At 35.0% G+C, this 17,132-nt stretch overlaps 1 protein-coding gene across 1 annotated transcript in view; it reads left to right on the top strand.

Moving 5' to 3' along the window:
* The window catches only part of CCDC178 (coiled-coil domain containing 178), a gene marked incomplete at both ends in the record, with an annotated part of 351,176 nt that overhangs the window by 56,014 nt on the left and 278,030 nt on the right, over positions 1 to 17,132 (top strand). Inside the window, 1 exon segment of the mRNA XM_082853050.1 lies at positions 7,336 to 7,398. Coding sequence (XP_082709176.1) covers positions 7,336 to 7,398 — 63 coding nt within the window.

A 17,132-nucleotide genomic window follows, 5' to 3' on the forward strand; every position in this document is an offset into this window, starting at 1 on the left:
TCTATGTACATGTGAATTTTTCTTGGCTGTATATCTAGTGGAGTATCTACTGAGTCATGGGTTATATACATTTTCAACTTCATTAGATAAAATCACATTGCTCTCCAAAGTGTCTCTGACAGCTTATATTCCTAAAGTAGTAGCAGTGCTGGAGACATCCCATTTCTCCACTGTGGACAAGAATTCTAGTAGTATCTTTTTTTCTTAATAGTAGCCCCCTTATTTAGTTGGATGGCAATGTGTCAGGCTAAAAGTCATCCCCCAAATTGCCTTTACTCATGGTATTTCTAATGAGATGTAGGTAGGAGTTATATAGGGGTTTTTTTAGGAAAGCTTCTTGAAATGGACTGACTCACTCAGAAGTAGCACCCTTAGCCATCTCCTAAACTTACAGCAACCCAGATATGACAGCTGCAGCTCTGATTTGATTTTATAGCACAAAGCAACCTTGGGAATGGAACCCAGATCCAGAATGGCTGAATAGAAAGGCAGAAGATACCTTGTATCTATTTCTGGGAGAGAAAAATAAACTATAATCTTGTTTCTTTGACTTATTTCTGCTATAGCCAAACCCAGTCCTAACTGATCCACCTCACATTTTTGTCAACATTTTTATTGTCATACTTTAAAGTTTGTCAATAGGTGTGTGAATTGGTATCCCTTTATTATTTTAGTGTGTTTTTCCCCGATAGTGGACATAGGCATTTGTGAGTCAGGGGTAGCAAGGTTGTTGAGCAGCTGGAAGACCATGCTTGGTAATGGGAGGAAAATATGAAAACACATTCTAGCAGATCAAGAAAATAGCAACCTTTGCGTAGAGCTTATCAGAGTCACTGCGATGATTAATTTTTTGAGTCAACTTGGCTGGGCCAGGATGCCCAGGTATTTGATCAGACGTTATTATAGATGTTTCTGTGAAGCAGTTTTTGGGATGAGATTAACATTTAAATCAATGGACTTTTAATAAAGCAGATAGGCAAGAAAAATAAATAAAAGGCATCCAGATTGTAAAGGAAGAAGTAAAATGATCTCTATTTGCAGAGGACATGATCTTACATATAGAAAATCATGAAGAATTCACAAAACAAACTATTAGAGCTAATAAACAAGTTTAGTAAAGTTGGAGGATGCAAGCTCAACACACAAAACTCAGTTGTATTTTCATATACTAGTTTTGAACAATCCAAAAATGAAATTAAGAAAACAGTTCTACTTAATACCATTAAACATGATAAAGTAGGAATAAATTTAATAAAGTGCAAGACTTTTTCACTAAAAACTATAATATTTTGCTGAAATAAATTAAATTAGACCTAAATAAATAGAAAGATAATCCGTGTTCACGGATTTGACTTAATATTGTTAATATGTCAATGGTACCCAAAGCTATCTTCAGATTAAATGCAATATCTGACAAAGTCTCAAGATCTTTTTGCAGAAATTGAAAAGCCTGTTCTAATATTGATACGGAATTGCACAGGATCCCAAAAAGCCAAAACAGTCTTGGAAATGAAGGACACCTTAGAGAATTCACACTTTCTGATTTTAAAACTTAGTACAAAGCTGTAGGAAGCAAAAAAAAAGTGGCATTTGCATAAATACAGAAAAGTAGAGAGTAGAATTGAGATTGCAGAAATAAACCCATTTATCTATGGTTAATTGCTTTTGACAAGGGTGCCAAGACCATTTGTGGGGAAAGAGTAGTCTCTTCAACAAATGGTGCTGGGACATTGGATATCCACATGTATTCAAAAGAGTAAAGTTAAGACCCCTACTTCCCAGCACATACACACGTTAATTAAAAATGGATCATAATTCTACATGTAAGAGTTAAAACTATAAAACTCTTAAAAGAAAACTTAGGGGTAAATCTTCATCACCTTGAATTTGGAAATGGTTTTTTTAGATATGACACTAAAAGCATAAGCAACATAAGAAAAAATAGAGAAATTGGACTTCATCAAAATTAAAACCTTTTGTCCATTACAGTATACTACCATAAAAGTAAAAAGACAACTTACAGAATGAGAGAAAATGTTGCAAATTATATATTACAAAAGGTGTAGTATGCAGGATATATAAAGAACTTTTATAATTCAACAACCAGAAAAGACAAACAACCCATTTAAAAATGGGCAAAAGACTTGAGCAGACATATCTCCAAAAGACATAGAAATGGGCAGCAAACACATGAAAAGATGGATGCTTAACATCATTAGTCATTAGGAAAATGCAAACCAAACCCACAATGAGATACCACTCATACCCATTAGGATAAAGTTAAAAACAAAGTGTAAGATAACCAGTTTGGGTGAGGATGTGGAGAAACTTGAACCATTGTACTCTGCTGGTGGGAATGTAAAATGGTAGAGCCACTGTGGAAAACAGTTTGGTGTTTCCTCAGAAAGTAAAACAGAATTACCATATGCTTTAGCAAATCCACTCCAAGGTATATACCCCCAAATAATTGAAAACTGATGTTAAAAAACAAACAAAAAGGGCTGCCCTGGTGGCGCAGTGGTTGAGAGTCCGCCTGCCGATGCAGGGGATGTGGGTTCGTGCCCTGGTCCGGGAGGATCCCACGTGCCGTGGAGCGGCTGGGCCTGTGAGCCATGGCCGCTGAGCCTGCGCGTCTGGAGCCTGTGCTCCGCGGCGGGCAAGGCCACAGCAGTGAGGGGCCCACGTACCACAAAAATAAATAACTAAATAAATAAAAAGCAAAACACAAAACCCTTGTACGTAAATGTTCATAGCAGCACTGTTCAGAACAGACAAAGGTGAAACTGTCCAGTGCCCTTCAACTGATGAATGACTAAACAAAATGTAATACATCCACACGATGGAATATTATTCAGCCATAAAAAGAAATGAAGTACTGATGTATGTCACAACATGGGTAAACCTTGAAGCATTATGCTAAAAGAAGCCAGGTACAAAAGATCACATATTATATGATTTCATTTAGCTGAAATATCCAGAATAGGTAAATCCATAAAGATGGAAAGCAAATTCATGATCGCTGGAGGGTTGGAGACGTGTAAGATAGTGTTTTGTTTGTAATATAGCTTTGTTTTGTTTTGTTTTATTCTGCTGTCTTGACTGAGGTCCTGGCTAAAGGCCTGCTGAAGCAACCCAACAGCTTAAATAATGCAAGACCTCTAGCCAATGTGCTTGAGCCTTAATACATTGCTACTTGCAAACTAAGCTCAAAGGCTCAACGTGACCTTCAAATTCTACAAGCAGCTCAGTCTCATAACACTGTGGAGCCACAAAAATATTATTAACATCAACCTAGGAGAGTATCCATGTGCGAAGGTTGTACCAGTCCCACACTGAGCCCGTCCAAGGGCTTTCCTTGGAGATGAATTTGCCTCATATGACATCACCAATGCCCCCAACACTGAGACCACCACCCCAGCAATACCTACGGGACAAATTGGACACAGGACATTATTTATTGCTTTTCTTCCTTTGATAGTAGAAATTCTATTATGTTTCCTGAGCCTTTGTTTGCTTATCCCATCATCTTGGTATAATCCTGGCTCCCTGCCAAAGTCTCTACCCCTACGTTCCTGTGCCTAAAGGAAAATTTTGTAGAGGTTACTAATATCTGTGCTATTCTAGAAATTAATGGGCACGTAGGGACAGTTTTATGTCCTCCCCTTCCAAATCTGTATACATTTTGCTGTATTATATTGCCTCTAGTAAGGCTAGGACCTTTGCTGGCTGAGATCTCCACTACAATGCTGACTAGAGGGAGTAATATTTGGCATCATTGTCACATTCCCAGTTTCAAAGGGGAAGAATTAATAAATTTTTTTCTATTAAGTAAGATGTTACATGGTGCTAGACTTGATTTGCTAATTATTTGTTTAGGGTTTTAAATCTAAATTCATGAATAAGAAGGTCATATAATTATTTAATAATGTCCTTGTCAGGTTTGGGTTTTAAGGGTTTGCTAGATTTTTAAAGGTAACTTGGGAGTATTTCTTCTTTTCCTATTATCTAGAAGAGTGCGAAAGACTAACATTATTAATTAGCATTTACTATTGAAGCCATCTAGCTAAAGTTTTCCAGTTTTGTTTCTTGTTTGTTTTGGAAAGGTTTTTAATTACAAATTCAATTTCCTCAATAAGATTGTTCAGTTATTCTGTTTCTTCCTGTGTCCATTTTGGTTAGTTGTAGTTTTCTAAGAATATGTCCATTTCATCACAATTTCAAATTTTGTTGGAAGACTTTCTTAGTATCCTTTTATCTTTTCTATAGTCTATAGAATATGTAGTGCTTTCCTTTTTCATTCCTGATATTTACTTGTGCCTTCTCTTAAATGTTATATATTTATATAAGTTTATAACATGATATATCTTCTTCTGTATACACGATAACCATCCATCACCATACAGTTGACCCCCTTTACCCACTTCTCCCTCCCCTTCCCTTCTGGTAACCACTACTCTGTTTTCTGTATCTACATGTTTCTTTGGTTTGGTTTGGTTTGTTCACTTATTTTGGAGTTTTTTATTTGTTTTTTACGTTCCACATATGAGTTAAATCACACGATATTTGTCTTTCTTCATCTGACTTATTTCACTTAGCATGATACCCTCAAGGACCGTCCATGTTGTCACAAATGGCAAGATTTCTTTCTTTTTTTATGGTTGAGTAGTATCCGTTTTATAGATATATATACATGTGTGTGTGTGTGTGTGTGTATATATACCACATCTCTTTATCTCTTCATCCATTCATCCCTTGATGGGCACTTAGGTTGTTCCATATCTTGGCTATTGTAAATAGTGATGCAGTGAACATTGGGGTGCATATAAATTTTCAAATTAGTGTATTCATATTCTTTGGATTAATACCCAGAAGCAGAATAGCTGGATCATATGTTAGTTCTGTTCTTAATTTTTCTGAGGAATCTGCATACTGTTTTCCATAGTGGCTGCATTCCCACTAACAGTTCGCAAGGGTTCCCGTTTCTCCACATCCTCTCAACACTTGTTATTTCTTCCTTTTTTGATAATAACCATTCTAATTGGCATGTGGTAAAATCTCATTGTGGTTTTTATTTTCATTTCCATAATAACTAGTGATGTTGAATGCCTTTTCAAGTATGTGCCTGTTGGCCATCTGTATGTCTTCTTTGGAAAAAAGTCTATTGCTGTACACCTGAAACTAACACAACATTGTAAATTAATTATACCCCAATAAAAATTTTAAAAAAAGAAACAGGATGGCAGGACCCCCCCCCAAAAAAAAGGTCTGTTCAGCCCCTTTGCCCATTTTTAAAAATTGAAGTATAGTTGATTTACAGTGTTGTGTTAATTTCTGGTGTATGGCAAAGTGATTAAGTTATACATACATATACATTCTTTTTTATATTCTTTTCCATTATGGCTTATCACAGGATATTGAATATAGTTCCCTGTGCTATACAGTAGGACCTTGTTGTTTATCCCCTTTGCCCATTTTAAAATTGAGTTGTTTGGTTTTTTGTTGTTGTTGAGTTGTATGAGTTCTTTATATATTTTGGATATTAACCCCTTATTGGTTATATGATTTGCAAATATCTTCTATTTGGTAGGTTGTCTTTTTGTTTTGTTGATGGTTTCCTTTGCTGCACAGACTATGTAATTATGTACACATAAAATCTAGACAAGTCCACAGATGAATTACAGTTGCATACAAAGGTAAAATTTTAAAATCCATACATTACTATATACCAGCAACAAATCTGAAAATAAAATTTATTTTAAAATAGCATTTGTTAGAGCATAAAATAAAACATATCTAGGAATAAATGTAACAAATGATATGCAAAGCCCCTATTCAGAAAACTATGACTATTACTGAGAGAAATTTAAAAGTGCTACATAGATAAATATGTTAATGTATTAGAAGGCTAAATTTTGTAGCATTCGCTCCAAATTGATCTGTAAATTAAATACAGTCACAAAATCTCAACAGGTCTCTTTGTGGACCTTGACAAGCTAATTCTAAAATGTATGTGGTATATGTATACAATGGAATATAATTCAGCCTTTAAAAAGAAGGAAGCCTTCCATATGTGACAACATGGAGGAACCTGGAGAACATTATTGTGCTAAGTAAATAAGCAGGTCACAGATAAATACTGCATGATTCCACTTACATGAGGTATCTATAATAGTCACGCTCATAGAAGCACAGAGTAGAATGGTGGTTGGTAGGGGCTTGGGGAGGGGAAATGGAGAGTTGTTTTTCAATGGATATAAAGATTTAGTTATGTGAGATGAATAAGTTCTAGAGATCTGCTGTACAGCATAGTGCCTACAGTTTACTGTGTTGTACACTTAAAATTTTGTTAAAAGATAGATAATCATGTTAAATGTTCTTATCACAATAAAATTAATAAAATGAAATAAAAATTAATGAAAATTACTGCTGTTTTCGGGAGGCTACTGCCTCATATAGATCCACCACTCAGCCCCTGGGTAAAGGACTGCTCCCTCCTTAGTACCTTGTTCTACTCCTCTCCCTCCAACTTTCCAACAGGACATCCTGAACTGGAGTTCCTTCCAACCATGACCACTACAACCACCCTTTCCCTTTAGTCTGATAGAGAAGAGAGGCCGGGAGAGAGAAGGGAGTATGTTTATGATATCTAATAATTAATGAAAACAATAAAAATGGAATATTTTGGGCCCTTGCATTAAGATAGTAATGGTTATTCATGAGTGAGAAGATTATAGGTAATTTATAAAATTTTCTTTTTTCATCTGTGTTTTCTGATTTTTCTACAATATTTGAACAATAAAAAGTCATAGTTTTTGTAGGTAAAAAAATAATGATTTTATTTTGGTCGTGTTAACTGGGATATTAAAGTCATTTTCTTCAGTAACTTTTCTACATCTCTAGTATTGATGCCTCTCAGGGTAAAAGAAACCTGAAACTACTGTGCTAAACAATAGACTAAATATGGAAAGAAAATTGATATAAAGAACGTTTATCATCTAAAGCAAAACTACTTTAGGGGCTTCCCTGGTGGCGCAGTGGTTGGGAGTCCGCCTGCCGACGCAGGGGACACGGGTTCGTGCCCCGATTCGGGAGGGTACCACATGCCGCGGAGCAGCTGGGCCCGTGGGACATGGCCGCTGAGCCTGCGCATCTGGAGCCTGTTCTCCACCACGGGAGAGGCCACAGCGGTGCGAAGCCCGCGTACCGCAAAAGAACAGAACAAAACAAAACAAAAAAAAAACAACTACTTTAACTCCCTTCTCTGATCTTTCTCTTGTCTGATTATTTTAATTAGCCATTAAGTGCATATATTAGCACACATATTTTTATTTCTAGGTAATGGAACTATACAAACAGGTTCATGGAGAACATGAAGAAGCTGTAGAAAATCTTGAAAAAGTCAAATTCAAAGCTAAACAAAGTAAAATAGACATGGAAAATGATATTCGTGATGATGAAATAACCATAGAAGCCTACAAGTAAGTATTTTTCACAAATGTTACTTATAGCATTTAGAAGTAAAATATTAATTAAAATGTAATATATATTCCTGTATAAGAAATTCAGATAAAGAGAAAGGGAAGAATCTAAATTGCCACATCTATCTTGTTACCAAGTTTATGTATAAATTAAAATGTCTTTTACATATGTAAACTAATTGTGTATAAATTCCTAAAGCAGTATTTTTCTGTGTCATTTTAAAGCTCTTGATACATGTTGCCAAATTGCCTGTGGCTATGCTATAACAGTATATATCCCTGCTAACTATGTGAAAAAGTAACTCTTTGAAAAAAGATTCCAGCATGGGATACTATAAAAAACAAATTATATAGCCTTGTATTAATTATAAGCATAGCATCTAATTAATTAAACTCATTTTTTTGATTTCTAGTAAAATGTAATATTTTAAATATATATAGATTAATTATATTTTGCATATTATTGACTTTTTATTACATTTCTGATGTATTTATATTTTATGATATTCTTCTACTTCCTCTTGTTGGTTTTAAATTCTTCATGTTTCTGTATGATATAAAATTTTTATTTATTCAAACTGATCAGTGGTTTAGTACAGAAAAAGTCATACTCACTATGGAGCTAGAGTCAAGTAAATATAAGCAAAATGAGGAGCAAAAGTTTGTACCTCATCCTATGATCTGGATAACATGCACTTATTAAGATATTTATATTTCCTCACATCTGATGTCTATTTCAACATGTGCTTAAACATTATTTTTTTAATTGAGATATAGTATAAGTACAATATTATATAAGTTATAGTTATACAACATAGTGGTTCACAATTTTAAAGGTTATACTGCATTTGTAGTTACAAAATATTGGTTACATTCCCTGTGTTGTACAGTATATCCTTGTAGCTTATTTATTTTATACATAATAGTTTTTACTTTTAATCCCCTAAACGCTTTCGTGCCCTCCGCACTTCCCTCTCCCCACTGGTAACCACTAGTTTGTTCTCTATATCTGTAGGTCTGTTTCATTTTTGCTGTATTCATCAGTTTGTTTTAGTTTTTAGATTCCACATATAAGTTATATCATACAGTATTTTTCTTTCTCTGTCTGGCTTATTTCACTTAACATAATACCCTCAAAGTCCACCCACATTGTTACAAATGATAAGATTTTATTCTTTTCTTTTTTATTTTTGAGTTTCATTTATTTTTTTATACAGCAGGTTCTTATTAGTCATTCATTTTATACACATCAGTGTATACATGTTAATCCCAATCTCCCAATTCATCACACCCCCACCCCCCACCACTTTCTCCCCTTGGTGTCCATACGTTCTCTACATCTGTGTCTCTATTTCTGCCCTGCAGACCAGTTCATCTGTACCATTTTTCTAGGTTGCACATATAGGCATTAATATACGATATTCGTTTTTTTCTTTCTGACTTACTTCACTCTGTATGACAGTCTCTAGATCCATCCACGTCTCTACAGATGACCCAATTTCATTCCTTTTTATGGCTGAGTAATATTCCATTGTATATATGTACCACATCTTCTTCATCCATTCATCTGTCAGTGGGCATTTAGGTTGCTTCCGCGACCTGGCTATGTAAATAGAGCTGCAATGAATATTTGGGTGCATGTGTCTTTTTGAATTATGGTGTTCTCTGGGTATATGCCCAGTAGTGGGATTGCTGGGTCATATGGTAATTCTGTTTCTAGTTTTTTAAGGAACTTCCATAGTGTTCTCCATAGTGGCTGTATCAATTTACATTCCCACCAACAGTGCAAGAGGGTGCCCTTTTCTCCACATCCTCTCCAGCACTTGTTGTTCATAGATTTTCTGATGATACCCATTCTAACTGGTGTGAGGTGATGCCTCATTGTAGTTTTGATTTGCATTTCTCTAATAATTAGTGATGTTGAGCATTCTTTCATGTGTTTGTTGGCAGTCTGTATATCTTCTTTGGAGAAATGTCTATTTAGGTCTGCCCATTTTTGGATTGGGTTGTTTGTTTTTATAATACTCAGCGGCATGAGCTGTTTATATATATTGGAGATTAATCCTTTGTCCGCTGATTCATTTACAAATATTTTCTCCCATTCTGAGGGTTGTCTTTTCATCTTGTTTATGGTTTCCTTTGCTGTGCAAAAGCTTTTAAGTTTCATTATATCCCATTTGTTTATTTTTGTTTTTATTTCCATTACTCTAGGAAGAGGATCAAGAAAGATCTTGCTGTGATTTATGTCAAAGAGTGTTCTTCCTATGTTTTCCTCTAAGAGTTTTATAGTGTCCAGTTTTACATTTAGGTCTCTAATACATTTTGTGTTTATTTTTGTGTATGGTGTTAGGGAGTGTTCTAATTTCATTCTTTTACATATCACTGTCCAGTTTTCCCAGCACTACTTATTGAAGAGACTGTCTTTTCTCCATTGTATATCCTTGCCTCCTTTATCATAGATTAGTTGACCTTAGGTGCGTGGGTTTATTTCTGGGCTTTCTATCTTGTTCCATTGATCTATATTTCTGTTTTTGTGCCAGTACCATGTTGTCTTGATTACTGTAGCTTTGTAGTATAGTCTGAAGTCAGGGAGTCTGATTCCTCCGGCTCCATTTTTTTTACCTCAAGACTTCTTTGGCTATTTGGGGTCTTTTGTGTTTCCATACAAATTTTAGGATTTTTTGTTCTAGTTCCGTAAAAATGCCATTGGTAACTTGATAGGGATTGCATTGAATCTGTAGATTGCTCTGGGTAGTATAGTCATTTTCACAATGTTGATTCTTCCAAGCCAAGAACATGGTATATCTCTCCATCTTTTGGTATCGTCTTTAATTTCTTTCATCAGTGTCTTGTAGTTTTCTGCATACAGGTCTTTTGTCTCCCTAGGTAGGCTTATTCCTAGGTATTTTATTCTTTTTGTTGTAATGGTAAATGGGAGTGTTTCCTTAATTTCTCTTTCAGATTTTTCATCATTAGTGTATAGGAATGCAAGAGCTTTCTGTACATTAATTTTGTATCCTGCAACTTTACCAAATTTGATTAGCTCTAGTAGTTTTCTGGTGGCATCTTTAGTATTCTCTCTATATAGTATCATGTCATCTGCAAACAGTGATGGTTTTACTTCATCTTTTCTGGTGTGCATTCCTTTTATTTCCTTTTCTTCTCTGATTGCCGTGGCTAGGACTTCCAGAACTTTGTTGAACAATAGTGGTGAGAGTAGACTTCCTTGTCTTGTTCCTGATGTTAGAGGAAATGCTCTCAGTTTTTCACCATTGAGAATGATGTTTGCTGTGGGTTTGTCATATATGGTCTTTATTATGTTGATGTAGTTTCCCTCTGTGCCCACTTTGTGCATAGTTTTTATCATAAATCGGTGTTGAATTTTGTCAAAAGCATTTTCTGCATCTATTGAGATGATCATATGGTTTTTCTTCTTCAATTTGTTAATATGGTGTATCACATTGATCAATTTCCATTTTTTGAAGAATCCTTGCATCCCTGAGATAAATCCCACTTGATCATGGTATATGATCCTTTTAATGTGTTGTTGGATTCTGGTTGCTAGTATTTTGTTGAGGATTTTTGCATCTATATTCATCAGTGATATTGGTCTGTAATTTTTTTTTTTTGGTAGTCTGTTTGTCTAGTTTTGGTATCAGGGTGATGGTGACCTCATAGAATGAGTTTGGGACTGTTCCTTCCTCTGCAATTTTTTGGAAGAGTGTGAGAAGGATTGGTGTTAGCTCTTTAAATGTTTGATAGAATTCATCTGTGAAGCCATCTGGTCCTGGACTTTTGTTTGTTGGAAGATTTTTAGTCACAGTTTCAATTTCATTACTTGTGCTTGGTGTGTTCATATTTTCTATTTCTTCCTGGTTCGGTCTTGGAAGGTTAGACCTTTCTAAGAATTTGTCCATTTCTTCCAGGTTGTCCATTTTATTGGCATAGAGTTGCTTGTAGTAGTCTCTTAGGATGCGTTGTGTTTCTGTGGTGTCTGTTTTAACTTCTCCTTTTCCATTTCTAATTTTATTGATTTGAGTCCTCTCCCTCTTTTTCTTGATGAGTCTGGCTAATGGTTTATCAATTTTGTTTATCTTCTCAAAGAACCAGCTTTTAGTTTTATTGATCTTTGCTATTGTTTTCTTTGTTTTGATCTCATTTATTTCTGCTCTGATCTTTATGATTTCTTTCCTTCTGCTAATTTTGTGTTTTGTTCTTCTTTCTCTAGTTCCTTTAGTTGTAAGGTTAGATTTTTTTATTTCAAATTTTTCTTGTTTCTTGAGGTAGGCTTGTATAGCTATAAACTTCCCTCTTAGAATTGCTTTTGCCACATCCCATAGTTTTTGGATCGTCGTGTTTTCATTGTCCTTTGTCTCTAGGTATTCTTTGATTTCCTCTTTGATTTCTTCAGTGATCTCTTGGTTTTTTAGTAATGTATTGTTTAGCCTCCATGTGTTTGTGTTTTTTACGTTTTTTTCTCTGTAATTGATTTCTAATCTCATAGCGTTGCGGTCAGAAAAGATGCTTGATATGATTTCAGTTTTCTTAAATTTACTGAGGCTTGATTTGTGACCCAAGATATGATCTATCCTGGAGAATGTTCCATGCACACTTGAGAAGAAAGTGTAATCTGCTGTTTTTGGATGGAATGTCCTATAAATATCAATTAAATCTATCTGATCTATTATGTCACTTAACACTTGTGTTTCCTTATTAATTTTCTGTTTGGATGATCTGTCCATTGATGTAAGTGAGGTGTTAAAATCCCCCACTATTATTGTGTTACTGTTGATTTCCTCTTTTATAGCTGTTACGGTTGCCTTATGTATTGAGGTGCTCCTATGTTGGGTGCATATATATTTATAATTGTTACATCTTCTTCTTGTATTGATCCCTTGATCATTATGTAGTGTCCTCCCTCATCCCTTGTAACATTGCTTAATTTAAAGTCTGTTTTATCGGATATGAGTATTGCTACTCCAGCTTTCTTTTGATTTCCATTTGCATGGAATATCTTTTTCTATCCCCTCACTTTGAGTCTGTATGTGTCCCTAGGTCTGAAGTGGGTCTCTTGTTGACAGCATATATGTGGGTCTTGTTTTTGTATCCATTCAGCAAGCCTGTGTCTTTTGGTTGGAGCATTTAATCCATTCACGTTTAAGGTAATTATCAATATGTATGTTCCTGTGACCATTTTCTTAATTGTTTGGGTTTGTTTTTGTAAGTCCTTTTCTTCTCTTGTTTTTCCCACTTAGAGAAGTTCCTTTAGCATTTGTTGTAGAGCCAGTTTGGTGGTGCTGAATTCTCTTAGCTTTTGCTTACCTGTAAAGCTTTTGATTTCTCCATCAAATCTGAATGACACCCTTGCTGGGTAGAGTACTCTTGGTTGTAGGTTCTTCCCTTTCATCACTTTAAGTATATCATGCCACTCCCTTCTGGCTTGTAGAGTTTCGGCTGAGAAATCAGCTGTTAACCTTATGGGAGTTTGCTTGTATGTTATTTGTCGTTTTTCCCTTGCTACTTTCAATAATTTTTCTTTGTCTTTAATTTTTGCCAATTTGGTTACTATGTGTCTCAGCCTGTTTCTCCTTGGGTTTATCCTGTATGGAACTCTCTGCGCTTCCTGGACTTTGGTCGCTATTTCCTTTCCCATGTTAGGGAATTTTTCAAGTATCCTCTCTTCAAATGTTTTCTCTGGTTCTTTCTCTCTTCTCCTTCTGGCATCCCTATAATGCAAATGTTCTTGCGTTTAATGTTGTCCCAGAGGTGTCTTAGGCTATTTTCATTCTTTTTTCTTTATTCTCCTCCGCAGCAGTGAATTCCACCATTCTGTTGTCCAAGTTATTATCCGTTCTTCTGCCTCAGTTATTCTGCTATTGATTCCTTCTAGTGTATTTTTCATTTTAGTTATTGTTCATCTCTGTTTGTTCTTTAATTCTTCTAGATCTTTGTTAAACACTTCTAGGATCTTCTCGATCTTTGCCTCCATTCTTTTTCTGAGGTCCTGGATCACCATCACTATCATCATTCCGAATTCTTTTTCTGGAAGGCTGCCTATCTCCACTTCATTTAGTTGTTTTTCTGGGGTTTTATCTTGTTCCTTCATCTGGTATATAGGCCTCTGCCTTTTCATCTTGTCTATCTTTATGTAAATGTGGTTTTTGTTCCACAGGCAGAAAGATTGTCATTATTCTTGCTTTTGCTCAAAATTGTATTCTTTTTTTATGGCTGAGTAATATTCCATTTTACATATATGTATGTATATATGTATGTATATATATGTATATGTATATATATGTATATATGTATGTGTGTATATATATATATATGCAAGCCATATCTTCTTTATCCATTTATTCTACTGGTGGAACTTAGGTTGCTTCCATATCTTGGTAATTGTAAATAATCCTGCTATGTATATTGGGGTGCATGTATATTTTCCAATTAGAGTTCTTGTATTTTTCAGATATATACCCAGGAGTAGAATTGCTGGGTCATATGGTAATTCTATTTTTAGTTTTCTGCGAAACTGCCGTACTGCTTTCCACAGCGGCTGCACCAGTTTACATTCCCTCCAACAGTGTAGGAGGGATCCCTTTTCTCCACATCCTTTCCAAAATTTGTTTTTTTTGTGTTCTTTTTGATGATAGCCATTCTGACAGGTGTAACGTGATAGCTCATTGTGGTTTTAATTTACATTTATCTTATGATTAATGTTGTTGAGCATTTTTTAATGTGCCTGTTGGCCTTTTGTACGTCTTCTTTGGAAAAATGTCTGTTCAGGTCTTCTGCCCATTTTATGATTGTGTTACTTGTTTTTTGATGTTGAGTTGTATGAGCTGTTTATATATTTTGCATATTAACCCCTTATCAGTCATGTCATTAACAAATATTTTCTCCCATTCAGTATGTTGTGTTTTTGTTTTGTTGATGGTTTCGTTTGCTGTGCAAAATTTAAGTTCCTTTTTTTTTTATTTTATTTCCCTTGCTTTAGGAGACAGATCCAAAAATATATTGCTATGATTTATGTCACAGAGTGTTCTACCTATGTTTTCTCCTAGGAGTTTTATGGTTTCTGGTCTTACATTTATGTCTTTAAACTGTTTTGAGTTTATTTTTGTATATGGTGTGAGAAAATGTTCTAATATTCTTTTACATGTAACTCTCTAGTTTTCCCAGCACCACTTGTTGAAGAGACTGTCTTTTCTCCATTATACATCTTGCCTCCTTTGTCATATATTAATTAAGTGTGTGAGTTTATGTCTGGGCTCTTTGTTCTATTTCATTGATCTATGTGCCAGTTCTTGTGCCAGTACCATACCGTTTTGATACTGTAGCTTTGCCGTATAGTCTGAAATGAAGGAGCGTGAATCCTCCAGGATTCCTCCTCTTCTTTCTCAAGGTTGTTTTAATTATTTGCAGTCTTTTGTATTTCCCTAAAAATTATAAAATTATTTGTTCTTGTTCTGTGAAAAAAGCCATTGATCTTTTGATAGGGATTTCATTGAATCTGTAGATTGCTTTTGGTAGTATGGTCATTTTTACAATATTAATTTTTACAATCCAAGAACACAGTATATCTTTCCATCTATTTGTGTAGTCTTCAATTTCTTTCATCAGCATCTTACAGTTTTCTGAGTACCTGTCTTTTACCTCCTTAGGTAGGTTTATTCCTAGATATTTTATTCTTTTTGATGAAATAGCAAATGGGACTGTTTCCTTAATTTTACTTTCTGATAGTTTGTTAGTGTAGAGAAATGCAACAGATTTCTGGATATTAATTTTGTATCCTGCAAGTTTACTGAATTCATTGATGAGCTCTAGTAGCTTTCTGGTGGTGTCTTTAGGATTTTCTATGACTACTATCATGTTACCTACAAACAGCGACAATATTACTTCTTCCTTTCCAATTTGGATTTTTTTTTTTTTTTTTTTTTTGCGGTTCGCGGGCCTCTCACTGTTGTGGCCTCTCCTGTTGCGGAGCACAGGCTCTGGACGTGCAGGCTCAGCAGCCATGGCTCACAGGCCCAGCCGCTCCACGGCATGTGGGATCTTCCCGGACCAGGGCAGGAACCCATGTCCCCTGTATCAGCAGGCAGACTCTCAATCACTGCGCCACCAGGGAAGCCCTCCAATTTGGATTTTTAAAAATTTCTTTTTCTTGTCTGATGCTATGGTTAGGACTTCCAAGACTATGATGAATAAAAGTGACCAGAGTGGGCAACTTTGCTTTGTTCCTATCTTAGAGGAAGTGTTTTCAGCTTTTCACCAATCAGTATGATGTTATCTATGGGTTTGTCATATATGGCCTTTATTATGTTGAGGTATATTCCCTCTATTCCCACTTTAAGAGTTTTTATCAAAAATGGATGTTGAATTTTGTCAAAAGCTTTTTCAACATCTATTGAGATGATCCTATGCTTTTTATTCACGTTAACTAATTTGTGGATATTGAAAAATCCTTGTATCCCTGGGATAAATTCCACTTGATCACACTGTATGATACTTTAAATGTTTCTTTGGGTTCCATTTGCTAATATTTTGTTGAGGATTTTTGGATCTGTGTCCATCAGTTATATTGACCTGTAATTTTCTTTTTTTGAGATATTTCAGTCTGGTTTTGGTAACAGGGTGTTTCTGGCCTTGTGGAATGAGTTCAGAAATGTTCCTTCCTCTGCAGTTTTTTGGAATAGTTTGAGGATAGGTGTTAACTCTTCTCTAAATATTTGATAGAATTCACCTGTGAAGCCACCTGGTCCTGGACTTTTGTTCACTGACAGTTTTAAAATTACTGATTCAATTTCATTACTGGTAATTGGTCTGTTCATATTTTATATTTCTTCCTGGTTCAGTCTTGTGTGATTGTACATTTCTAAGAATTTGTCCATTTATTCTAGATTGTCCATTTTATTGGAATATAGTTGTTCATAGTAGTCTCTTATGATCTTTTGTATTTCTGTGGTATCAGTTGTAACTTCTCGTTGTTCATTTCTTTTTTTTGGTGGGGGGAAGGGGGCCCTCTCTCTTTTTCTTGATGACAGAAGAGAATTTTTTTCATTAATCTATTTGGCACAAACACATGTTTGTCCATATTAATTACAAATACAACATTATCCATCTTGTACCATTTTCTAAAATTTTTCCTTCTCAATTTTGAATTAGCTGGTGATTTTTATAATTAATATTTAGATGGACCCAAAGGCATATTATTATTACTTCCGTTACTCATTATTATTTGTTACACCATATAACTTACTCGTTAATTTTCTTCTCATTTACGTACATTTTCCAGAAGTTCTTTTATAAGCATCAGTGGAGTCATAAATGCTTTATTAAATAAAATTTTAAAGATATGTTTAATTTTCCCTCACTATTTTTTAAGAATTAACAGACATATAGAAACATGATTATGTGTGCTATCAAATGTATAGATTTATGATTTTTTATGTATATGTATATACACTCATGTCACCATGCCCCAGGTTAAGATATAAAAAGTTTCCAGCATGCTAGAAGTTTTTTCTTGTTCTCCTTCTCAGTCCATACCATTCTCCTAAAAAGTCATCTCCATTCTGACTTCTATCACCATGGTTAGTTTGGTCTGTTCTTGAATTCCATATAAATGGAAACACACAGCATATATTCTTTGGTGTC

This window comes from Leucopleurus acutus, assembly GCF_964270905.1.
Source record: "Leucopleurus acutus genome assembly, chromosome: 13".
Taxonomy (NCBI): domain Eukaryota; kingdom Metazoa; phylum Chordata; class Mammalia; order Artiodactyla; family Delphinidae; genus Leucopleurus; species Leucopleurus acutus.